The 25,903-nt window shown below is 46.3% G+C and overlaps 1 protein-coding gene across 1 annotated transcript in view; it reads left to right on the top strand.

Annotated features, from left to right (window-relative positions):
* The window catches only part of EXOC4 (exocyst complex component 4), a 304,003-nt gene that overhangs the window by 8,159 nt on the left and 269,941 nt on the right, over positions 1–25,903 (top strand). Inside the window, 2 exon segments of the mRNA XM_032687270.1 lie at positions 13,470–13,659; positions 19,399–19,593. Coding sequence (XP_032543161.1) covers positions 13,470–13,659; positions 19,399–19,593 — 385 coding nt within the window.

Raw genomic sequence — 25,903 nt, 5'->3', positions numbered from 1 at the left:
CCTCAGCAAGAGCAGTAACTGGATTCTAATGGGTTTCTCTTTGCTCTGCTCTTTTTTTTCCTCCCTTTTCCATATGAAGTCTTGTGGCACGTTGCAGTTGTTTCCTGCAGAGAGGAGACTCGGCTTTCCAGACGTCCACAATGCTCTGCTGAAATGATTATTTGTTGCTTCTAGCAACTGCTTTCTCTGTTTAACTTCACAAACCCTTTGTTGGTCAAAAATTGTCAAAAGGCCATGTTATTATTATTTTTTTTTTTTAATCCTGTACCTTGTGTTCTGGTTTGTGTTTTAGCTCCTCGGCAGGATGTGAAATGGAAAATAACTGAAGTGAAAAAAAAACCCAAATCAACTCTAATTTTCTTTTCTGAAGGGTAATTTTGATAAGCTTAATGCTGTACTGTTAATATTATTATGAATAATATGATATGAGGCCCCTCCTGGAATGCTGGGGGCAGTTCTGGGCCCCTCAGACAGGAGAGACACAGAGGGGCTGGAGCATGTGCAGGGAAGGGAAGGGAGGTGGGAAGGGTCTGGAGAATTCCTGAGGGAGCTCAGCCTGGAGAAAAGAGGGATCAGGGAGGACCTTGTGACTCTGCAACTCCCTGACAGGAGGGTGGAGCCGGGGAATTTGGGCTCTACTCCCAGGGAACAAGGAACAGGAGGAGAGGGAACGACCTCAAGTTGCACCAGAGAGGTTTTAAATTGAATATCAGAGAAAATTCCTTCCTGGAAAGGGCTGTCCAGCCCTGGCACAGGTTGGAGTCCCCATCCCTGGAGGGATTTCAAATCCCTGGGGATGTGGCCCATGGGGACATGGGGCAGTGGTGGCCTTGGCACTGCTGAGGGAATTGTTGGACTTGATGATCTTATGGGTCTTTTCCAACCCAAATGATTCTGTGACATGTTGTGAGACATATTCAGGAGAACTTTTCTAATATTCCCGTGCAGTGCCCACCCAGCACTTGTCACCTGCAGGTTTCCAAGGTGAACAAGAAGAATTATCCCCTAATTGTCACCCAAACAGTAAAACATTGAAAATCTCACACAATTTCTTCAGAAGGAATCATCATGTATCCCTTAAACTTTGGGTTTTGCTCACTGTGCTTCTGTTGAACAGATTTCTGGTGTTTTTACTGAAGGAACAAGTCCCTGAATTGGCCACTCATCTAAAGTAGCCTCAGCTTTCAGCACTTGATGCCACAAACTGTTTGTGTGTTTGTACCTTCCAGGGGGTTTTAAAGTGAGGAACTGGGAGCCTTCCCGAGGGGTGTGATGGTGCAGAGTAGTAGGAACAGGTGGTGGGAAGTTTTCCGTGGATTGCTGTTAAATTTGGACCTTTGATTTCCCTCAGGGATTCAGTTCAATTCCTCTTGACACAAATGTTCATTTTCCTGATCAGATGAGAAATATCTAAATTTGATCAACGTGCCTGGGTTTTTTTTGGGTGGTGTTTCCCACTGTCTTTAATGAGTATTTTCATCTGAGTGAAGGCAGCTGAATTGCACACTTAAAGAAACCTAATCCAGAAATAAAGGAGGATTATTCCCAGATTTCCAAGCTGCACTTGTGCATCATGTAATACTCTGTTTCTGCCTTTAACCGTAAATATTTAGATGTGTCTGGTCTGATGTTGGGGAGCAGAAGAAAAGAGGCTCTTAGGGAGACACCCAGAAGCAGCAGGGACTTAACACACCTTTCCTGTGAGGATTATCTGCTGTAAACTTAGCATTAATTCTCTTAAACCTGTATTTGCATTTTGCACACAGTATCTGTTCCATAAAAAAAAAAAGGAGAAAAAAAAAACCCACAGAAGCATAATGCCCACATACTGTTACTGCAACGTTCTTCCTGTGAAACAAATTTTCTAGTCTGAGAAATGGATAATTAAGGCTCCCTTTGCCAGGCAGAGCTTAGCAGTAATCACACTTAGCAGGGCTGGCCTAAGGGCAGGTAGAATAGGCAGGCAGTGATCCACCCAGCCTGGCTGGAGGCATCACAGAAAGCAAATTTACAGAAATGAAACATTTATTATTCATTAATGTTAACAGTTTTCCTCTTAGAATTGACACTTAATCTAATTTCCTTGGCATTTTTGGCGGGCAGGTAGGAAGCCGTCAGCGGGCTGGGAAAAGAAATTACTCATCTGCACTGGGAAACAGGGTAAAGGCCTTGATAATACAAAGTGTGTGGGGAAATGTGAGGCTCCTCAGTGTAAACACGAGTTCAGGGGGAGTCTCAGATGTCATTCCTGCTGGAGGTGTGGTTTTGAGGTTGGTGCCTGTGAACTGATAATATTAAAGGTGGTCGTTGAGATCCTTTTGCCACGGTGGAAAAACTGGGGGTGAGGGGGCAGCAAAATGCAGGATTTGATGGGGAAAAAAAAACCCTCTAAGTGAAGGAAGTGAAGGGGTGGGATGAAGCAGGAGGAGTGTGAAGTGCACCCCGAGTTCAGGTTCAGAAAACTGAGCTTGGGTGTGCTGGGAGGGGATCCAGCACATTCCAAAACTAAAGGGGGATGGACTGTGGGCAGATGGAGCTTGGAAATTCATGGATTTGTTTGCCTGACCTGTGTTTGTTACTGGGCATGGTAAGAATAAAAGAGAGGGGAAAACAGGACAAGGGGGTAAATTTAGCTTAGATGTTGGGGAGGAATTCCTGGATATGAGGGTGGGGAGGCCCTGGAATGGATTTCCCAGAGAAGCTGTGGCTGCCTCTGGATCCCTGGAAGTGTCCAAGGCCAGGTTGGAGCAACCTGGGCTAGTGGAAGGTGTCCCTGCCCATGGCAGGGGGTGGGAACTAAAGGATCTTTGAGGTCCCTTCCAACCCAAACCATTCCATGAAAATAGAGTTACTTCTCCAGTTCTTCCCACTGAGGTCCGTTAACAGGATGACTTCTGCTAAAATTTCCCTGTCAAACAGGAAAATATATTTGAAAAGGAGACCCATTCATGCATCCCTCTGAGAGGAAGATGAGCAGATTCCTTCAGGAGCTCAAATGTTTCCATATTTGCTTTTTAAGTCTCTGTACATGAACAAAATAATCCCCTTTTGGGGTTCAGCAGCAGGTTCAGGACTTGCCAATCTGAGCTTTTTGGGGCTGCCTGGAGAGCATGAAATGATGTCTCTTGCTGGCTTTGCAAAGGCTTTTCCTCCTGAGGGTGACAAAATGCCCCAGAAAAGGCATTTCTTGGTATAACTACAAGGACAGTTACTCATTTTTATGCCCAGTTTATTGGTGTGGGCACTGAGCAAAGCCTGTGGTGCACTTGGTTGGCATCAAAGCTCATTTTGTTGGTGAGGAGAAGCTCTGCTCATTTATGAGATGTGAGTGTTACACAGAATAAAGGTTTATCCATATGTGCTGTGTGTTCTGTGGTGCTGAGATCAGTGATTTTAAATCCTGTTTTGGGGCAGGAGTGCATTTGAAGCTCAAAAATAGAATTTTAAGAAGGGAGGTGAGTTTGGCAGCCGATCATCTCCGAGTAGCAGCATTTCTGTGCTCCTGTAGTTCTGTTGTGCCACATGATGAGTGGGACAATGGTGTTTGTTTTCTTCTGCTGTTGAATAGCTTAGTAAACATCCCATTCTTTGATCTCACAACAATAAAAGAAATTTATTAGCCTGTCAGGGAATTACAGCTTCTTTTGCGTCCTGATTTTGTTTTTTCCCAGGAGTTCACTTTTTCTCCCTTTCCTCCCCAAATTAATGCATCACACTGGAGCAGTGAATTCACAGAGGAGGTGAGTTTGGGTGGCAGTTCTTCAGCCTGGGCAACCTGCAGGACTTGGGTAGGTCTATGGAACACATGGACTTGTCAAGCCACAAATAAATAACAGATACTGTAGAGTGACAACAGCCTGTTGTGTAATGCAGGGACTTTGCTGGTGTTGGTTGTTGCTGGGACCAGATGAGTTATGTTGGTTCACAGAGAAAAACTGATTTTTATCCATCCTTGATATGTTTTATTTTTGAAGCTCTGTGTGCATTTCTGTGGTGAATGGTAGCTCCAGTCTGGAGCATTTTACATGTTGTAAAAATGAGATGTTATGGGACATGTGGGATCACAGAAAGGGTTGGCTTGGAAAGGACAGGAAAGATCATCTTGTTCCACCCCCTGCCATGAGCAGGGACACCTTCCATAGCCCAAGTTGCTCCAACCTGACCTTGGACACTTCCAGGGATCCAGGGGCAGCCACAGCTTCTCTGGGAAATCCATTCCAGCCCCTCCCCACCCTCCCAGACAGCAATTCCTTCCCAATATCCCATTTATCCCTGCCCTCTGGCAGTGGGAAGCCATTCCCTGTGTCCTGTCCGTCCATGCCATGTCCCAAATCCCTCTCCAGCTCTCCTGGAGCCCCTTTAGGCCCTGCAAGGGGCTCTCAGCTCTCCCTGGAGCCTTCTCTTCTCCAGGGGAACATTCCCGGCTCTCCCAGCCTGCCTCTTCCCTAAGGAGTGAATCCTCTTTACCTTTTCACAGCTCCAGCCTGTTCAGCTGTTTTAAGGCAACAGGTGAGAATAAATCCAAACTTCCTTTTGGGTCCTGGTTGTGCCAGTTTGTTCCTTCACCTGTGGTGCTGAGGCAGGAAAACTTTGGGAGCTTGGAGTTGGTTCAGTTTTCTGGGAAGGTAAGGTGCTACCTCTGCAGAGGTGGCAGGTTTGATCCATGTGAATACATTTTCCTGTGTATTTACCCTGGGAAATGAGCTATTCCTGTCTTTGTGAACTGTTGTAGGAAGCAGTTTAAAGCTTTAGGTCTTTGCATAATGTTTCCAGGACTCCTGGAAAAGTCTTTCCACCTGCTCCCTCCGCTCGTCGAGTTGGCTGCTGGAAATGGGAGATGAAAAAAATGCTTGTGCTCTCCAGATCAAATTCCACAAAAATGAATAGTCCCCAAAGGACTTTTTTTTTATTAATCTAATTCCAGTGTGAATTCACTGACCTGGGGGAAATAACAAGGTTCATTTGTTTTCTCGTGTGGGACGTGATAAAAACATTGCAGGATTGTGTCTGATCGTCTCCTCTGTCCTGCCCTTCCATCTGTGGAAGTGACTCCAGTGAATTAAGCACTTTGCATTTGTGTAATCTGTATTTTTTTAACTGTGCAAAATCAAAAGTCAATGAGATTTGGCTCAGTGAGTTCCTGTTTTACCACAGCATAAAAACGTCTCGGAGCAGCCGAGCAGCCGGTCGGAATTATTCTAATCCTGTTGAGCTCTTACTAATGAGACAAGGCATCTGCAGCCATCCAGCTGCCAGCTACAAATTCCAGGTATCTGACAGGGGAGGAGGATTCTCATTTGGAGAGAAAAAAAAAAAAAAAAAGGTAATGAAAAAAAACAAGAAGTGAAATGGTTGGGAATCCCTCCTGGAAATCAGAGTTCCCAACCTGCCTGGAAACTGCTTTTCCTCCTGAGCGTTTTTTTTAGGGAGTTCTAAAAAGCTGATCTGTGTTTATCATGGCTTCATAATCTGTAATTCCCCCTTCAAAGTTCTTTCTGCAAAGTTCCCTTCCCAAACAGAATTTGGATCCTTTCTGTTTGGCAAACAGCGTGTTGACTTTTCGCCTTCCTCGCTCCCCATTTTAATAGGACTAAAACAAGCAGAGATGCCCTTGGCTTCCTTTTCTGCAGTGTTGGCAGGAATGTGGATAATCTGAGGAATATTAAGTATTCCTTGCTTTGCTTTTTTTTTTTATTTCAGCAGAGCAAAAAAAAGAAAGGACTCCTGTACCACGGGGCTTGGGTAGGAAATTCAGTGTACGAGGTTTCAGATATTAAGGGATTAATCCAGACTCCCAAATCCTAGAACTGAAACCTTATTGCTGAAACTTGCTGGTTTTTCAGTAAAATAAAAGAAAAAAACCCAGTCTTTCATACTTTTCTCCTTTTAGGTCTTGGGTTTTGATTTAAACTTTACCATAAGGAAATAATCTGCAGGTATTTAAGGAAAACTCCTGTGGGTGGGGAGGAAAAGAACCCTATTAGGATTGAATTGTTGTTGTGTAGAATTATTTATCCTTCTTGGTGTAGGAATTGATTCCTTCAATATTTTAAACCACAACAGACCGAAGGACTGTAAATAAGAGGAAGTTTTCTGGTCAAAATACAAATATTGTGGTTTTAGTGCTGATTGTTTGCACAATATTTTCCCCAAACAGGTAATTAAAGCAAGCCAGACATTCCCAATGCAGGTGTTTATTCTGGGAAGATTTCCCAGCTGGTGCATCTGACAGAGCCAGCTGGAAATCTTGGAATGTGGTGGTTGACTGAGCCTGAAACTTCCAGTGAGTTCCCAGGGTTGCAGGTTGGGATCACAGGCTGGAAAAGCGTGGAGGGGGTGTGTTAATGCTCTCCTGGGGGAAGGTGTCCCTGCAGTGGACAGAGCAGTGTTTTGGGGAACTTTGACTCTTCCCTTCTCCTCCTTCCTACTGCCTGGCAGCACCTGGAACTCTGGATCGTGGTTGTCTTGTCTTCTGGGTGCCAAAATATCCCGGAAAAGTGAAGGGAAAATCCCATGTGTGTGTTGTGTTGGTGTGCACACGTTCAGGAGTTGGGTGCCATCACCTCCAAAACATTCCTCAGCCCCATTACTGGAATATTCCCGAGGAATATTCCCAGAGAAATGCTCTATCCAGGCAGATCAGTGGTTCCTCCAGCCTGGTCGTTTGTCTCCTACAAAATCTAGGAGAGGGGATCCAGGCCTGGTGTCCAGTGGCTCTGTATTTCCCAGGTGCCTGCAGTGGTTGAGTTTGGGATGTCAGAGGATACATCCCAGCCCTGTTCCCTGGGAATACATTAAATTCCTTTCCCTGAACCTGCTCATGGTGTTGAGCCTCAAATCCTGCAGCCCAGCCCAGGAGTTCACTCCCTCAGGTGTCAACACCTCCTCCTTCTTTGAGCCAATCCTTTGAGTTCAACAGGTGCCCCTTGCTCTAGCAGAGCACGATTTTGGTGAAAAACTACTTTACTTTTAAATTATTCATCTGGTTTTTTTCACCCCTGCAGCCCTGTTGTGTCTCCTTTCAGAGAGTCTTGGTGTTCAAATATCTGAGAGAGCAGCTGCTTCATCCCCTGTCTTGGTTTAGTTGCCCTTTCAAGGATGGGGGAAGACAGACCAGAACTGTGCATTACCATTATATCATTCCAGTAGGAATTAGCTCGTGGGATCTCCAAGGATTTCTGATTTCCAGCTGCACTGGCTTTGTCCTTCTGCCCTGGGTGGTGGTTTCAAAGCTGCAGGGCCTGTTGTGACACCCCCCCCCCCTCTGTCTCTCATTTCATAAACAGCTCTGCTTCCCTGGGCAAATGTCAAGTTTTAAAACACCGAGTGTTTTTAGCAAAATATATTTTTTTCCTATAGAGGGCAAGTTAAATACAAATACAAGGACAAACCCAGCTGGGCAACACAATAGGAATCTGCTTCAAATTGTTGGGAAGCCAGAGTTGGGTGGGAATTTGCTGGAACATTGGAAAAAAGGCTCGTGGCATCCTCTGTAACAAACCCCTGACACTGCAGAGGATTCTTTGGCAAATCAAGCCTTTTTAAACTGAATTTTGTTTGATTAAAAGTAAAAACTTTTCTAGTCTGTGATATGGGCCAGTTGAGTTGTGTGTAGCAATCCAGGATTCTCCTGGAATCCATCCTGAGGGTGGAGAGGGTCGATGTTTCCATGAACTCCTGAGAGCAGCAATCCTGTGCAGCTCCAAACCCAAGCAGCCTGTCGATTCCTGAGGAGGATATTCCTTTGTGTCCCTGTGGAAGCACTCTGGAGATCATCCTTGTGGCACAAATAAGCAGTTCTTCCCAAAGAAAGGGTATTTATCTGCAAGAGCTCTGAACAGAGAATTATTATTATGATTATTATAGAATCATGGAATGGTTTGGGTTGGAAGGGACCTTAAAGATCAGATGGTTCCAATGCCCTGTCACAGGCAGGGAGCTTTGTACTAGATTTGGGATTTTCTGAGCAACCTGGCACAGTGTGTTCTTACTTTTGAAGTCCTTTTTGCATGATATTATGTTCTTAGTGTTCAGCTCCTTTTTGCATGATATTCAAGTGCTTCGGCTAGAATACAATTAAAAAACCATCTTGTTTTGTGAAAAATGTGATTTAAGGTACAGCTGAGAACGTTTGGGAGTAGAATATTAATGTAGTATCATTAGGAAGCATTCCTGTTTCTGTAGCTGCCATGGAGCATGGAACTGGGAATGCTACAAATGGAACTGGGAATGCTACAAATGGAACTGGGAATGCTACAAATGGAACTGGGAATGCTACAAATGGAACTGGGAATGCTACAAATGAGTTGATGCCTTGGAAGAAGCTGCTCTGAGGGGAGACTCCTCCTGATCTAACTTCCTCAGGAGGGGCAGCTCTGAGGGGAGACTCTTCCTGGTCTGCAGCTTCCTCAGGAGGGGCAGCTCTGATCTCTGCTCCGGGTGAGCAGGGACAGGATCTCAGGGAATGGCTGGAGCCTTTTGAGAAGTGTCATCTCAAAGGTTGTATTTCTCCTTACCTGCTGTGAGATGTGTCTGTGTTGTGTTAATTATTAATGATTGGCCATCCTTGTGGTGTGCAGGGTGAGGGGCAGGTGAGGTGGAGGCAGCTCAGGTTTTGGGATGTTGGTGGATACGTGGGATATGTTCTGTGGATGCACACAGAGATGGAAATCACAGGCTTTTTGTGCCTGGGGAAGGGTCTGGAGGGGCCACACAAAACGTGCCTGGGGGCACTTGGCTGGTTCAGCTGGAGAAGAGGAGACTGAGGGGAGACTCCCTGGGAGTCTCAGGAGGGGCAACTCTGATCTCTGATCCCTGTGACAATGACAGGACCCAGGGAATGGCTGGAGCTGTGCCAGGGCAGGGTCAGGTTGGATTTTAGGGAAAGCTTCTTCCCTCAGAGGGTGGTGGGGCACTGAACAGGCTCCCCAGGGCAGGGGGCACTTCCCAAGGCTGCCAGTGCTCAGGGAGCATTTGGACAACGCTCTGTGGGACAGGGTGGGGTTTTTGGGGTGTCTGTGCAGGGCCAGGAGTTGGACTTGGATGATCCCTGAGGGTGCCTTCCAGCTCAGGGCATCCTGTGATTCCATCATAGTGGAATGAGGAGGTTGGTTCTCCTCTCAGCACGTTCCTGGTGCTGGAGGAGAGGTGCATCCACATCCCCTGGAAAATGTGCAGCTCTTGTTTTTTGGGAGTGGGGGGTGAGGCCCACACCAGTAATCCAAGGAACAACAAAAGAAAGCGGATCCCTTCTCCTCATTCCACGTGTATCCACCTCAATCTTCTGCCAGCTGAAAGTGAAAAAGTGGGGAAAACTCTGCCAAATAAAATAAACCACTTGTGTGCCTGATCCTCTCTGTGGGATATATTTTGGCTGCAGTTGCTCTGTCCTCTTGGTTAGTTGGTCAGGACAGGTGAGTTCCTGTGTTCCCGTGTTCCACGTGGCAGCACAGATTTCCTTGCTCACTTGAGTTTTCTGGCTGCTCTTTCTGGGATCACTATCCTCTAAAAAGGCTTTTTTTTCCCCTCCCTGTTTAAAGATGGAGCCCCTGAGTTGGTTGTTTCTCTTTGGAGGGAAGAAGGAGTAGTGAAGTGGAATTTTTGGGTCTGTCTCTCCTGACCTTTCCAAGAGAGAGGGAACATTGCTTGTGTGTCTGAGTTCTTCCTTTATATTTATCTGAGAGGAGCTTTTGCACTTGAGTTCTTACAACTTTCCCAATGGGATTGAAGAATTCAGGAAAATCTACCCAATACCAACCCCCTTGTGAACTTGCTGTCCTTGAAATAAATAAATGAACCAGAAGGAAAGACTTTCTTTCTTATTATTTTTCAGTGAGGTACAAGAAGTCCTTGCTTCCCTCCTAACCTGGACCGCTCAACCTTCTTTACACAAATAGCTTAAATTCAGAAACAAATTGAAGTTTTTTGACTCCTGCCAGTGTATTTTTCCAGTCTTTTGGGTCAGAAACAATGACTTTTTCTGGTATTTTACTCTTTCAGTGTAGAGTCCACACCATGTTAAGGTGATGTCTCAGTCCAGAGGCAAAACTCCAGTGATTTAAATGAAATAAATCTCCTTGTTTTCGTGTTCTGCTGGGTGTATTTTTCAAGACATCTCACTCTCAGCAAGTAGATGCTCTGGATTTCTTTGAAAGTTGTGATTGCTGCATGATGTTCAAGCATATGGTTCAAAACAGTTTGCATGCAGTGATTTTATTTATTATTTTTTTTAATAGCTTTACTTTTGCTTATTTTCCCCTCATAGCTCCTTCATGATGATAAATTCTTTATTCAGAAATTGTCAGGAGAGCTCCAAAATTCTGGTCCTTAAGGTTGTGACACCCCAGTGTTTGGGTCATAACCTCTATAACTGATCCCAAATGAGTTTTCCCAATGAATTAGAGAGTTTTCAGTGTCTGTATTTGCTGATTTAAAGCAGAAGAACCTGTGTGGACTGTGGCTCCCCTTCCAAGGATAAAGAGGAAAATTCAGGATCTGTTTTTTTTTTTACACAAGCCACCTTTGAGTGCTGTAGGTGAGGATGTTTCTCCTGGGGCTTTCTGGTTGTGCCATGGGGACATTCCAGGTTGTGGCCTCCTGGATCTGGTGGCTGGATGGGTCTCGAGAAGGGTGTGGGGTGAAGAGAGAGAGGGAAGAAGAGAAGATTGCATTGATTCTTGAGTAGAAATTTGGGGTGACATCAAGAAGACTTAAAAAGGCAGTTTTGCCAAGTTTTCAGCAGTTTTGTTGGAATCTCAAACTTCATTGATTGAAGTAAGAAATCAAATTAAAAAATCTGATAAGATGATGTTACTCAGAGGTTAAAATCAACGAGGGGGGGAAATAAGGGTCCATCACACCTTCCACTAGCCCAGGTTGCTCCAAGTCCTGTCCAGCCTGGCCTTGGACACTTCTAGGGATCCAGGGGCAACCACAACTGCTCTGGGCAACCTGGGCTAGCTCCTCCCCATCCTCCCAGCTAGGAATTCTTTTCCAATATCCCACCCATCCCTGCCCTCTGGCAGTGGGAAGCCATTCCCTGTGTCCTGTCCCTCCATCCCTTGTCTCAAGTCCCTCTCCAGCTCTCCTGGAGCCCCTTTAGGCCCTGCAAGGAGCTCTCAGCTCTCCCTGGAGCCTTCCCTTCTCCAGGTGAACATTCCCAGCTCTCCCAGCCTGGCTCCAGAGCAGAGGGATCCAGCCCTGGGAGCAGCTCCGTGGCCTTCTCTGGACTCTGTTCCAGCAGGGCAACATCTTTCCTGTACTGGTGTGTTTGAAAATGGGTGGATTATTGGAAAGCAGGGATAGGCTTGTGATGGATTTCTGTGTCCCTGTGCTTATCCCTTGTGTCCCCAGGGCAGGTGAGTTGTAGAAACTCCAACACTCCAACTAAACTCTGAGTCCAAAGTTAGAATTTCTTCCCTATAACTCATTTATAAATAACAGATCAGGAGATGTTTCACATATTGCACTGTACCTGTATTAATGACTCTGTGGCAATATGATAACTAATAGACAGCTTTCCCTTTTCATAAATTCAGGAGCAGCAAAAAAAGCTCTGAAGAATCTGAAAACTGGCAGAATAATAAACCACAATATTTATGTGTTTTATTTTCTTGCAGTACGTTGGTCTCTCCTGACCCCCAGACGGGCACATTTACCAGAATAAACATCACAAAACTTCATTACAAATAGCGTAACCTAAAACTTAGTTTACTAGTGCTTTTTTACCAGTTTTCTATAATTTTTTTTTTGTTGTTCAGAATTTCAACAGACAGGGATTTTAATGAAGAGAAGGGTTTTCTCTTTTTGTGAACTGGATTGAAAAAGAGATGTACCATCCCAAAAGAACCGGTCAAAGCCATCCAGAAGCCTTGAAATGAAAGAAAAATTGCCTGAAATCAAAGTAAAAGTTCAGTATAGAAAGGTAGAGAGCAGTTCCTTTAATTAAGGCCTTAAGGTGTGTGAAATACCCCCTGAATTGGGTGGGTGGTCTTACAGGACCTCTCCTTCCTCCAAACTTTGTCTTCCTCATGATGTTCTGTCCTGCTTGGAACTATTTCAAGGATTTGGGGCCTTCTGAATAGTTTTGATTAAAGTTATATCAAACAATGTGCTGGTTATATCTTGGTTTTGGATGCTCTCTCCAGACTAAACGTTCTTTAGCTTGTTAAAAGTCTCCGTCTATTGAAATCCTTGATGAGGAACATGAAACAGTATTTCTGGAATTTAGTACAAGAGATATTTTGCTAAGAGTTCTATCCTAAAAGTGCTAAAAATCTATAGTATATAGATTCTAGAGCATCAGTTCCAGGGGGTGTGACAGTGTGTCAAAGGAGATGAGGAGAAAGAGAAGATGAAGGGAGTGGTCTTGGAGACCTCCAGCTCCAATGTGGGAGATGTGTCAGGGGTGTGGGAGGGATGGTTTTGGAAGTTGTGCTGCATCCAGTTGGCATCCAGTCACTCATGGTGTCCCCAGGGATCAGTGCTGGGCCCAGTCCTGTGTAATGTCTTCACTGATGATGTGGATGAGAGGATTGAGTCCACCCTCAGCCAGATGACACCAAGTTGGGGGGGAGTGTTGGATGTGCTGGAGGGCAGGAGGGAGGGCTCTGCAGAGGGACCTGGACAAGCTGGATCCATGGGCTGAGGACAGTGGGATGAGGTTCACCAAGGCCAAGGGCTGGGTCCTGCCCTTTGACCACAACAACCCCGTGCAGCTCCAGGCTGGGCCAGAGGGGCTGGAGAACTGGAAAAGGCCCTAGGGGTGCTGGGGAGAGTGACTGGACATGAGTCCATGTGTGACCAGGGGGGCAAGAGGGCCAATGGCTGCTGGGCTGGCTGAGGAAGAGTGTGGCAGCAGGAGCAGGGCAGGGCTTGTGCCCCTGGGCTGGGTGCTGGGGAGGCCACCCCTGGAGTGCTGTGTCCAGCTCTGGGCCCTGAGCTCAGGAAGGCCCTGGAGGGGCTGGAGCAGGGGCAGAGAAGAGCAGCGAGGCTGGGGAAGGGACTGGAGCACAAGTGCTGGGAGGAGAGGCTGAGGGAGCTGGGGGGGCTCAGCCTGGAGAGGAGGAGGCTCAGGGGAGACCTCCTCACTCTCTGCAACTCCCTGACAGGAGGGGGGAGCCGGGGGCGGTCAGGCTCTGCTCCAGGGAACCAGCAGTAGGACAAGAGGGCACGGCCTCGAGCTGTGCGAGGGCAGGGGCAGGTTGGACATCAGGAAGGAATGTTTTCCGTGGAGAGTGCTCAGCCATTGGAATGAGCTGCCCAGGGAGGGGGTGGAGTCCCCATCCCTGGAGGTGTTTAAGGACAGACTGGATGTGGCATCAGTGCCATGGGCTGGGTGACAGGGTGGGGGTGGGTCACAGGTGGGACTGAATGATCTCAGAGGTCTTTTCCAACCCGGTTGATTCTGCGATCCTGCGAATTTCTTCCTTTTACCACCTCAACAACTTGTGCAATCCTTGTGTCCTTAGGACTTTATCCACCAGTGACGATGTGGAGGACAGGGAGACCGAGAAGGGCCGGCTGGAGGAGGCCTATGAGAAGTGTGACCGGGACCTGGACGAGCTGATCGTGCAGCACTACACGGAGCTCACCACGGCCATCCGCACCTACCAGAGCATCACCGAGCGCATCACCAGCTCCCGCAACAAGATCAAACAGGTACAGGCTCACCTGGGCTCTGCAGCACCTCCACTGGGGCTGGTCTGGGGGAAAAAATCCCTGCAAGGCCTTGTTCCTGTAGTGTGTTGTTAGAAACTGCTGGTTTAACCTTTTAGTTCTCCCTCTGGTTTTCCAGCTTCTTGTCATCGCTCTGAAGTGAGTTAAAACTGAATTGAGAAGGTGTTGTTAGCCACTAATCAGTCAGTGAATACCCATTGTTACCTATTAATTACCCACTAATTACCCACTGTTACCCATTAATTACTCACTGTTACCTGCTAATCAGCCAATGAATACCCAGTGTTACTCATTAATTACCCACTAAATAGCCACTGTTACCCTCTAATTGCTCACTGTTGCCTACTAATCACCCAGTGAATACCCACTGTTACCCATTAATTACCCACTAAATATGCACTCTTACCCACTAATCACCCACTACATACCCACTGTTACCCATTACTCACTGTTACCTACTAATCACCCAATACCCACTGTTACTCATTAATTACCCACTAAATAGACACTGTTACCCTTTAATTACTCACTGTTACCTACTAATCACCCAATGAATACCCACTGTTACCCATTAATTACCCACTAAATACCCACTCTTACCCACTAATCACCCACTAAATACCCACTCTTACCCATTAATTACCTACTGTTACCCACTAATCACCCACTGAATACCCACTGTTGCCCATTAATTACCCACTAAACACACAGTTACCCATTAATTACCCTCTCTTATCTACTAATTACCCATTGAACACCCACTGTTACCCCTTAATCACCCACTGAATACCCACTGTTACCCATTAATTACCCACTGTTATCCACTAATCACCCACTGTTACCCATTAATTACCCACTGTTGCCTACTAATCACCCACTGAATACCCACTGTTGCCCACTAAATACCCATTGTTAGCCATTTAATTACCCAGTAAATACCCCCTGTTACCTACTAATTACCTGCCCAATGCCCACTGTTACCCACTAACCACCCACTAAATGTTAAGCACTGAGCTCCCACCCGGGGTACTGTGTCCAGCCCTGGGGTCCCCAGCACAAGAAAGACCTGTTGGAATAAGACCAGAGGAGGCCCCGGAGCTGCTCCAAGGGCTGGATCCCTCTGCTCTGGAGCCAGGCTGGGAGAGCTGAGAATGTTCCCCTGGAGAAGAGAAGGCTCCAGGGAGAGCTGAGAGCCCCTTGCAGGGCCTAAAGGGGCTCCAGGAGAGCTGGAGAGGGACTGGGGACAAGGCATGGAGGGACAGGACACAGGGAATGGCTTCCCACTGCCAGAGGGCAGGGATGGATGGGATATTGGGAAGGAATTGCTGTCTGGGAGGGTGGGGAGGGGCTGGAATGGATTTCCCAGAGAAGCTGTGGCTACCCCTGAATCCCTGGAAGTGTCCAAGGCCAGGTTGGACTGGGCTTGGAGCAACCTGGGCTAGTGGAAGGTGTCCCTGCCCATGGCAGGGGGTGACACTGAATGGTCTTCAAGGTCCCTTCCAACCCAAACCATTCCATGATTCTAATCCTGTGCTGGGCCTGATTCCAAGTCCCTCTGGCCTGACTGGGCCATCCAGTGGTCCATCCAATCCCAATTCCTGTGTCCCAGGCTGTGCCGTACCGGCCACGCGTTTTCTGTGGGATCTGTTGGAGAACAGCAGCTGTTAAAATGCAGACTGAGAGGTGGGAGTGAAGTGCAAAGCTTTGTGGTGCCCCTGTTCATTCATTGTCTGGGCATGTTTCTCTCAGGTGTTTGAAGTCCTGAGGGCTGCTGAGCTCACACCTTTCCATCTGCTCTGCTCCCGGTTTGATCCCTTGGCCTCCAGCCGCCTCCTGAGCAGCCTGGGTGATTCATCAGCTTCCTTTTCGCTCACAGAATACGAATTTTGGTGCTATTTCCCAGCTCAGTTGTGTTGTGTGAATGCACATGAACTCCACGGCCCTGGATCTTCCTGCATTTTCAGTGCTCACCCTTCAGTGCCGTGCCAGTAAAAATAACTGTTGCACTCGTGCCTGGGGACTTGTTTGAGCTGCTCTCTCCCTGCAGCACCAGATTAGTTCTTTGCTCTCCTGTCTTGTACCTCCTCTGTAATTTGTTGCACCTCAACTTGGCAAATTAAGCACCACATTTATTTTAAATTTTTTTTTCCTGGCTCTGTGGAAGTCCCAGCTCTTAAAACCAGCTTTAAGGAGCAGTAGACATTTACCCTGACCGACCCTTCTGGTTTTGGAAATTCATTTAGCATTTTCAAAGAAAACGAGACCGTTCTGATGCTTTCCAAGGGTAAGAGTTCACTGTAGGATTTATGGACCAGGCTCAGCACTCTGAAAGCAGGGATCAATTGTACTAAATTTGAAATCAGCTGTAGCCAGTGGCCTGTTTTCCCAGAGTGCAGGAAGCTTTGCAGAGGTCAAACCAAACAGAGAGTGGTGTGACCTTTTGGTCCCACCTTGAAGAATGACCGGGAGGGTGAAGGACCTTTTGATATTTAAGTTTTCTTATTAGTTTTGGTCAATATGTATTGGAGTGGTTTTGACCTGATCTCAGAGGAGGCCCCAGGTCTGGTTTGTCATCAATCTGTGTTACACTCCCAGACTTGGCTTTGATGTTCCCCTCTGAAGGTGGATGATCACGTGGGTGTTTATTTGCATTAGGAATTGTACAAGTGATGGATAGTCCAGATCCCTCAGAGTAGCTGCCTTTTGTTGTCAATTCCTGGGTGAATTCCTGTTGGGAAAGGTGCAGTTTCCAGCATAGCTACAAGAAGTGTTGCCACTGTAAGACTGAATTATAAAGTAGAACCAATTTGGGCTGCCAAGGGGGAAGTTCCTGCTTAAAGGTTTGCTCTTCATTCCTTCCCCTGCTCCCAAATGTGGGTGTAGTTGATCACCTTCCTTGCAAGGGCAGGAGTGGGAATGTCTTGTGAGATTCCTCCTGGCCCCAGGATTGTTTTGCTGACCTAATTTGGCTCCTGTCACTGCAGTCCATGATAATGGTGCAGTGCCAGGTCAGTGAAACACTTTAAATTAATGTATTGAACAGGGATTCAGTCTGAAGTGAACTCAGTGTGTGCTTTGGTTTCTCTCTGCTTTTATGACTCTCTTAGATGAGGTTTTCTGTTGGCTGAGGGTTTTCCCACATTACTCTTTTCAGAAGGACATTTTGGAGTGCAGGACTGAAATCTCAGTGTCTCCTGCTTCCAGACAGAGGTTGTTTAATGGAACTATTTTTACTTATAAGTGTCCACATTTTGATCCATGAGTGTGTTTTACATGTTGGGGGTTTTTTTTTTAAGCTTCCTTTTGGTGAACAAGGAGAATGTGCAGCTGAAGTGGGATTTGTAGAGAGCTTTAAAGGCTCATTATTTAAAAATAAATTGAAGGGCTTCTTCTGAGAGTCTCTCTTCATGTGTAATTCAGTGAGAGTTCAGCCTGAGAAAAGGTTGGACCCCAAGTATTCATAACTTATCACAAAAACAAGAGTGGTGTGAAGGCAGCGTGTGAAGCTGTGCTGCTAATTGCTTCCACATTTTAATATGGATTGTTGATTTGCATTAAGCAGGAAAAGAGAGGTTACACTGACCTTACCAGAGGAGAACCTGAAAGCAGGGAATGCAGGCTGGGGGTGTGAACAGAAAAGAGGGGAGAAGAAAAAACCTTAATGTTGCCTGAATGGGGTGAAATTATTTATAAGAGAGACTTTTGCCACTTAGAGAGGAGGCTCCAAACCAAACTGAAGGGCAAACACCAGAGGGTTTCTCCACGTGATGGCCTTGATAAATAAAGGAAATGTTGAATTGAACTCCCTCTTAAATGTTCTGATGAAACATTTTCTGTCTCTCTTCCAAAAAAACCCCAGTTTGGTGCTGCCCAGTGTATCAGGGAGATGGTTGTACTTCCAACTAGTTGTGTTTCGAGGAGTGGCCACCAAAGCTGAAGAAAGCAGGAGATGTGCCAGAACATTTCAATGGGCAGATGGGAAACGTTTGGAGCAGGAAAATTAGCAGGGGGGCTTATTTGCTTTCGCTGGAAATCGGGTTCCTGCCGGCTGCCAAAATCCCAAATTGATTTTTTGGAAAGCTGCACGTCAGGTTTTTTGGTCCTGGGGAAGAAGGGTGGGTGTTTGGTCATGTTGTGGTGCTTCAGTTAAATTCTCACTTTGGTGAGAATCTCAGAATATTCTCTGATTTTAGATCACCTCCTCTCAAAGTATTCCATGATTTTAGATCACTTCGTCTCCAAATATTCCCTGATTTTAGATTATCTCATTTCAAAATATTCCCTGATTTTAGATCACCTCCTCTCCAAATATTCCCTGATTTTAGATTATCTCATTTCAAAATATTTCCTGATTTTAGATCCCATCATCTCCAAATATTCCCTGATTTTAGATCACCTCCTCTCAAAATATTCCATGATTTTAGATCACTTCCTCTCCAAATATTCCATGATTTTAAATTATCTCATTTCAAAATATTTCCTGATTTTAGATCCCATCATCTCCAAATATTCCATGATTTTAGATCACCTCCTCTCCAAATATTCCCTGATTTTACATCACTTCCTCTCAAAATATTCCCTGATTTTAGATCACTTCCTCTCAAAATATTCCCTGATTTTAGATCACTTCCTCTCAAAATATTCCCTGATTTTAGATCACTTCCTCTCAAAATATTCCCTGATTTTAGATCACTTCCTCTCAAAATATTCCATGATTTTAGATCACCTCCTCTCCAAATATTCCATGATTTTACATCACCTCCTCTCCAAATATTCCCCGATTTTACATCACCTCATCTCCAAATATTCCCTGGTGGGGTAGAACTTGTATTAAAAAGCATTTCACTGTGGAAGAAGTTCCAATTTGTGTGTCCTGTGCAGTTCCCTTCAGCCAGAGGAGCAACCAGAGATTGAGGGGCTTGGCTTTGGTTACAGTCTGTCAGAAGTGAAGCCAGGCAAGGCCTAGAAAGCAAATGTAATGTAGCAATATGAAAAGTAGAGAGTTAAATTCAGAATATAGATTTTAAGCAAAAGCACAGAAAACTTGGTCTTAGAAACAGCGGAGGCAATAACTAATTAAGGTGTGCAGAGCACAGTGACACAGGAGAACAGAAGCAGATGTACTCAGGGAAACAGAAAGAACTAAGAGGCTAAATCAAGTATAGAGAAGGAAAACAAAGGCTGATAAAGAAGGAAAGTGAGTCAAAACATGGGTACACCTTGCCAAGATATCAGGAACTTCTACCACATATGCTAGAAAGGTAGCCAGGGTAGGAAAGTTCACAAAGTTCATGAAGAGGATGATAAGAGGGCTGGGGGCCTATGAGGCTGAAGAACAGGAACGACCCTCCCAGATTCTCCCCAAGTTGAAGACCACACCTCTAACTCCGCCTAAACGCCACCTGTTATGAATATTAAAATTGTCTGTTGCAATATCGTGAATATTCATATTGTGTTATGCAGTTACTTGCCAAAAATTGTATCAAAAGACCAGCTGTGAGTTGCTGGATGGAAGCAGTTACCCAGGGCGACCTGGCTGCTTCCCGGCACCGTGAATAAAGCTGTACCTCCTGCTTAAAGGCTACAAACTTTGTGTCTCTGAGCAGTTACTTCGTCCCTGCCTTGTTGGGGGCATAAAACTGGCATCAGAAGTGAGTGTGGGAAGGGGCTGATCTCAGCTGCAAGGACAGGCTGACCGAACCCTTTGCCGTGTCGCCGCAGGTGAAGGAGAACCTGCTGTCCTGCAAGATGCTGCTGCACTGCAAGAGGGACGAGCTGCGCAAGCTGTGGATCGAGGGCATCGAGCACAAGCACGTCCTGAACCTGCTGGACGAGATCGAGAACATCAAGCAGGTCCCTCAGAAGCTGGAGCAGTGCATGGCCAGCAAGCGCTACCTCAACGCCACCGACATGCTGGTGAGATGGGGTCCTCAGGAGCCAGGGAAAGAGCTTCCCCCTCCCGCCCCCCCTTTTGGGTAAAGGAAAGAAAGGAGGGGGAAAATAAAACCCCAAAGAACCGAGAACAACAGAATCGAAGCGGTTGATGCCTGATAGGAGCTGAGGAAAAAAAACCTCCGGAGCAGTTAATTGAGGATGAGATGAGAAAAGGGTTTAATTCTGTTAGAGATGACACCAAGCTGGGGGGGAGTGTCGGTCAGCTGGAAGGCAGGAGGGCTCTGCAGAGGGACCTGGATAGGTTGGAGAGTTGGGCTGATTCCAAGGGGCTGAGGTTCCCCAAGGCCAAGGGCCGGGTCCTTCACTTTGGGCACAAGAACCCCCTGCAGGTCCAGGCTGGGCCAGAGGGGCTGGAGAGCAGCCAGGCAGGAAGGGAGCTGGGAGTTGGGCTGGGCAGGGAGCTGAAGAGGAGCCCGAGTGTGCCCAGGTGGCCAAGAAGGCCAATGGATCCTGGCCTGGCTCAGGAACAGTGTGGCCAACAGGTCCAGGGAAGTGATTCTGCCCCTGGACTCAGCGCTGGGGAGGCCACCCCTGGAGTGCTGTGTCCAGCTCTGGGCCCTGAGCTCAGCAAGGCCCTGGAGGGGCTGGAGCAGGGGCAGAGAAGAGCAGCGAGGCTGGGGAAGGGACTGGAGCACAAGTGCTGGGAGGAGAGGCTGAGGGAGCTGGGGGGGCTCAGCCTGGAGAGGAGGAGGCTCAGGGGAGACCTCCTCACTCTCTGCAACTCCCTGACAGGAGAGGGGAGCTGGGGGGGGGTCGGGCTCTGCTCCCAGGCAGAGATCAGCAAGACAAGAGGGCTCGGTCTTCAGCTGTGCCAGGGGAGGTTTAGGTTGGAGATTAGAAAGAATTTCTTTCCAGAGAGGGTGCTCGGATATTGGAATGGGCTACTCAGGGAAGTGGTGGATTCTTCATCCCTGGAGGTTTTTAGGATGAGACTGGATGTGGCATCAGTGCCATGGGCTGGGAACCACAGTGGGGTTGGATCAAGGGTTGGACTTGATGCTCTTGGAGGTCCCTTCCAACCCAGCTGGTTCTGTGATTCTATGAAGAAGTGTGTCAGCCGTGTCCAGGTGTTCCAATTTATAACAGTGCCTGTCCAATATCATATTGTTGTGCAATATTTTGGGTGTATTTTTTTGTATATATATAATTTATAAAGATACATACATAAAGATATGTGTGTGTGGGTGAGGTTGCTCATGGCTGTGAGAGAGAGACAGTACAGACCTCGCTGATAAATAGATTTCTGCAGTGTATTGTGCTGTTTTGTGTTGTTTGTCTGGTTCTTTTTTGTTTCCAGGACAGAGAATATTTTCCAGTAAATCAAATAATAATGATACAAAAAACAGCTGTTAGTTCATGGGGGGTTTTTTAATATCTCAAGGAGTGCAGAGAGAGCTCAAGTGGAACCCGAACGCTCTATTTCAGCCTCTCATTGACACTTGCAATCCTCATTTGAGGACAAATGTACCTGTATAAAGCAACAATAATAAAGAAAACAATAATTCCCTTGCATTTGGAGCCTTTTCCTGGCTAAAATTTCACCGTGGGCTCCCTGGCCTTTTGCCATGTCCTGTTAACACAGCTCTGTGGGGCTCTGATGTTGTAATCTCTGCCTGGCTGCAGGATCATTCCTTTCCCCTTGGATATGAAATGGATATTATGTAAAATCACTGCTGAGCTGTCAGGGAGGGAGGCAGAGTATCCATAGATCTCCCTGTCCTTTGGTTTCACTCCTCAAGGTAAACACATGCTTGGGAAAAGCCCAGAGTGATCCAACAAGGAGTTTATATCCCTCATGTTGGAATCAGAGCCCTCATTAATGCTGTCCCTGGATCCTTGTTGGAATTAGACCTTTGCAGCCCCGTTTGAGGTGGATGCAAACATTGTCAGGGCATCATTTCTGCTCGCTGCATCCCACTCCTGCAGCCTGCTCTTTGTATTCCACTCACATTAATTGAAGTAATTTTGCCACTGAAGCGTGTTTCGAACCCCCCTGCATTTAAATTGAAATTTTAATTCCCTTATTGTTTGGAAAAGGAGGCTGGAGATGGCTTGTTACAGGTTTCATTATCACTCAGAACTCTCCAGCTGCTGGTTCTAATGTGCAGTGACTGAGTAATGCGGGGAAGGATTGTTAATAAAAGAGTGGCAGCTTCTCCCAGTCGTACAAACACAATGCAGAGGTAGTTTGTGACAGCTTACATTTGTGTGAAGTTAAAAATTTGAAGTGACAGCTCTTTTTTTCTTTCTGGTTCTGCGTGCACCCAGAGCAGCACAGCTTCAAACATCAGCTGTTCACGTTCTGTGCTCCTCCAGCATCCTGAGAACAGAGCAGAGCCGGTGTAGCATCAGCTTTGCTGTCCTATAATTGCAGCCTCACAGGTTGTCTAAAAAGAACCTAATTCCAGCACCCTTTGAGTTGGGAAGCTTTGGAGAAATTAGGGTTGTCTGGAACAGATAAAACTCCCGTTGGAGATGGAATGTGGTTTAGTTATTTTCCATTTCTTTCTGTGGGTTTTTCATGGTGTGAGTTGATACCGAGGTGACTTTTCCTGAGGTGGATCTTTCCCAGACTCGATTGCTGATGGAAATGTTCATTTTCATGTGGCAGTTGAGAGCACAGGCACCCATTTGGGTGTGTTTTCTGCTTAATATAAAACACAAAAAGGTGCTCAGGGGGGACCTTCTTACCCTTTCCAACTCACCTGGTGGAGCTCGGGAGGGGTCGGCCTCTGCTCCCAGGGGAACAGGGGACAGGAGGAGAGGGAACGGCCTCAAGCTGGGCCAGGGGAGGTTTAAATTGGATATTAGGGAAAATTTCTTCATGGAAAGGGCTGTCCAGCCCTGGCACAGCTGCCCAGGGCAGGGGTGGAGTCCCCATCCCTGTGGATGTGGCACTTGGGGACATGGGTCAGTGGTGGCCTTGGCAGTGCTGGGAAATGGCTGGACTTGATCTTAGAGGGCTTATCCAAAGGGAGAACTTAATATTTGCCATTTGTTTATACAGTCTAAGAGATAAAATGCTAAAAGCAGTTGAAGAAGCCTTGTTGAATCAAGTAATTAAAGGTCATATCATAATAGGATTAAATAAAAACTCCTCAGGCTACTTTCTTTGCATGTCCTGACTTTTATGTGTCCAGCTTTGCAATTTTAATGAACTCGTACCACTTTCTCAAAATATATAAAGTTTTTATTTTTTTAAAATCTTTTAATTCTGATAGACCATGAAACACTTACTCTGAACTTGATTTATTAGTCCAGGGATTGTGTCAGGTGAGAAAACACCATGAAACTGCAGAAATCAATCCACAGGATAGGAGGGAGGATAACTCCTGTTGCCAGTTGGGAATTTTTTATTTTTTATTTTTTTTGTTAGGACAACAAGAAAGAAAATAAAAGTGGAAAAAAGGAAGGATGGAGCCCTGTGACCTGTGTTCACTTAACTTCTCACATCCTTGTGTTCCAGAGTGAAGAACTCAGTGTTTTACTTTAGCCTGAGTGTCTTTGTCCCAGGAAACACAAAGCTCAAGTGACAGTAATTCGTTTCTCCGGGGAATGCTCCAACATTCCTTCCCTTTTTTCCACGTTAAGGACTTAACATTTCAGTTTCCTGATGTCAGGAAAACAATAATACACGTCTCCTGCTCTGCTTTCTGACGTGAATACCAGCAGCAGGATGGTTTTTTTGGAGCTGCAGCAGGATTTTTTTGGGGGCTGAGCACTTTCTCTCCGTACCAGTCGGAGTTTCTGGGGTGCAGCTGGTGCCTGATATTTGCTGTTGGATTCAGTTAAACCCTCTTGGCTCAGCCTGCAGCTGGGCAGGAGGGGAGGTGGCTCTGCAGGAAAATGAGGGCATTTTCCATCCTCACCACTGGAATTCCTTAGGAGGAATTAAATGTGTTGTCTCTCAGCTCCACAGGCTGTGAGATCTCCGTTGGGTTAAATTTTGCTTCGTCCCGAAATCTCACCTTTCCATTGGGAGCAAACCAAACTGGAGATGCTGCCAAAGCATTTTACAGAAAAATGATCTATTTTTTTAACTGCAGGACTTCCCAACCCAACCTGGTGGCTTAGTGGGTGACACAATGTGGGCAGAAATCAGAGGTGTTTGGATAATTGGAAATGCTGTGCAGAAATCAAGGAATCATGGAATGGGTCGGGTTGGGAGGGACCTCAAAGATCATCCAGTTCCACCCAGGTCAGGTTGGAGGGGGCTTGGAGCAACCTGGGCTTGTGGAAGGTGTCCCTGCCCAGAGCAAGGGGTGGGACTGGGTGATCTTTAAGGTCCCTTCCAACCCAAACCATTCCATGAATCCGTGTCCCCCTCAATAATGGTGTTCCCCAACATTCCATGCCCTCTGTGGGAGCATTAGGAGTCATTGATGTCCTCCTGGAAAACTGTGGCTGTTTGTAGCCCTGGGCATTGTTGAGTTTTCATTTTTATTACTTGACTGGAGCTGCTACCTGTGGCTTTCCTCGGGATACACCCAGGAGAGGCTTTCAATTAAAAGTCCCGTGTAGTGAGCAGGCATTTTACACCCACAAGTAGCCTGGAATCAGGAAATAAATAAAAATAGCAATGCAGTTCCTGGCCTGCATTTTATTTACTCTCTGCCTTTCAGTTGGAACAAGGAAAATCAATAAAAAACAGCCTTTCATTTTATTTCTGCATTCCTTGTCGCAGCCCTGGGATTCAGGTGCTGCCCTGGAACAGTTTTATATTTTGGAATTAATGCTGAAAAGGGGAAATATAAGAGACTTTTGGTTTGGGGTTGTAAAGAAAACGCCTTTAATGGCAAATTTAAATTTTGGCTCTCCTTGAAATTCTCTTTTTTTTTGTCCCCTGAATTACACAAATAATGTTATTTGTGTAATGGTTCTTGGCTTAAAGTCTTTTCCTGGTTAATGTGTCCTGTCACCCCTGACCTTACTGTTCCCAAAGAAGCCTTTTGAGAAGTGGCATCTCAAGGGTTGTATCTCATTTCTTGTTACCTGCTGTGAGATGTGTCTGTGTTGTGTTAATTATTAATGATTGGCCAACCTGGTGATGTGTCAGGGTGAGGGGCAGGTGAGGTGCAGGCAGCTCAGGTTTTGGGATGTTGGTGGATACGTGGGAGATGTTCTGTGGATGCACACAGGGATGGAAATCACGGGCTTTTTGTGCCTGGGGAAGGGTCTGGAGGGGCCACACAAAATGTGCCTGGGGGCACTTGGCTGGTTCAGCTGGAGAAGAGGAGACTGAGGGGAGACTCCCTGGGATCTGCAGCTCCCTCGGGATCCCTGATCCCTGTGACAGTGACAGGACCCAGGGAATGGCTGGAGCTGTGCCAGGGCAGGGTTAGGTTGGATTTTAGGGAAAGGTTCTTCCCTCAGGGGGTGGTTGGGCACTGAGCAGGCTCCCCAGGGCAGTGGGCACTTCCCAAGGCTGCCAGAGCTCAGGGAGCATTTGGACAACACCCTCAGGAACGAGGTGGGATTCTTGTGGTGTCTGTGCAGGGCCAGGAGCTGGACTGGATGATCCTGGTGGGTCCCTCCAACTCAGGACATTCCATGATTCCAATTACACACTTCCAAGTTCTTTACAAGAATTGATTCTGTGTGTTCTTAGAAGATATTTCACCTCCTTCCTGTATCTTTTTTTCTGTCTTTCAATTCCGCTTTGATTGTTTTTTTAATAAACCTCCCAGACTAGTTTTAAACACATTAAACGTGGAGGTTTTTTTTTTCCCTTGGAAACATCCTATCATTTTTTTTTCCCCCCAACCTCGGTGTACTTATCAATAAGTTGATCTCATTCTTTTTATCCTGTAATTTGCATTATCTGAGCAGCCTGTTCATTAAGCTGTGAGTGCTTAATGCTCCTCATTTGCATTGCCACGTGCTTGACCCCAGCTCCTCGTTAATGCACCAACAAGCAGAGAGATCTCTCCAGAGCATTCTGGGGGGGGGGGGGGCTCTTGGCTCTGCTCATCACAACCACTCATTTAAAAGTTTATTAAACAAGAAAACACACCCTAATGAAGCCAGAGCAGGGTTTGAATCCAGCAGATGCTTTTCCAGTAATCACTGATCTTTCCAGGAATTCTTTTTTTTAAACTCTGGATTGTAAGATGTGATTTTTTTTGTCCCTGGTAAAAATATTGCAGCGAAGAGAAATCATTGCAGAAGGGTTATGGGACAGCATAAAATAATCTGGATCAATCTGACTGATTTATTTTTTGAAAAGGCAGCTTTAAAGCCGGCGAACGGTGTGTGAAAAGGTGCAATAAAT

This window comes from Chiroxiphia lanceolata, chromosome 5 (genome assembly GCF_009829145.1).
Source record: "Chiroxiphia lanceolata isolate bChiLan1 chromosome 5, bChiLan1.pri, whole genome shotgun sequence".
Lineage (NCBI taxonomy): Eukaryota > Metazoa > Chordata > Aves > Passeriformes > Pipridae > Chiroxiphia > Chiroxiphia lanceolata.
The sequence above is the reverse complement of the archived record's forward strand: the minus strand, read 5'-3'. Positions and strand labels throughout refer to the sequence as shown.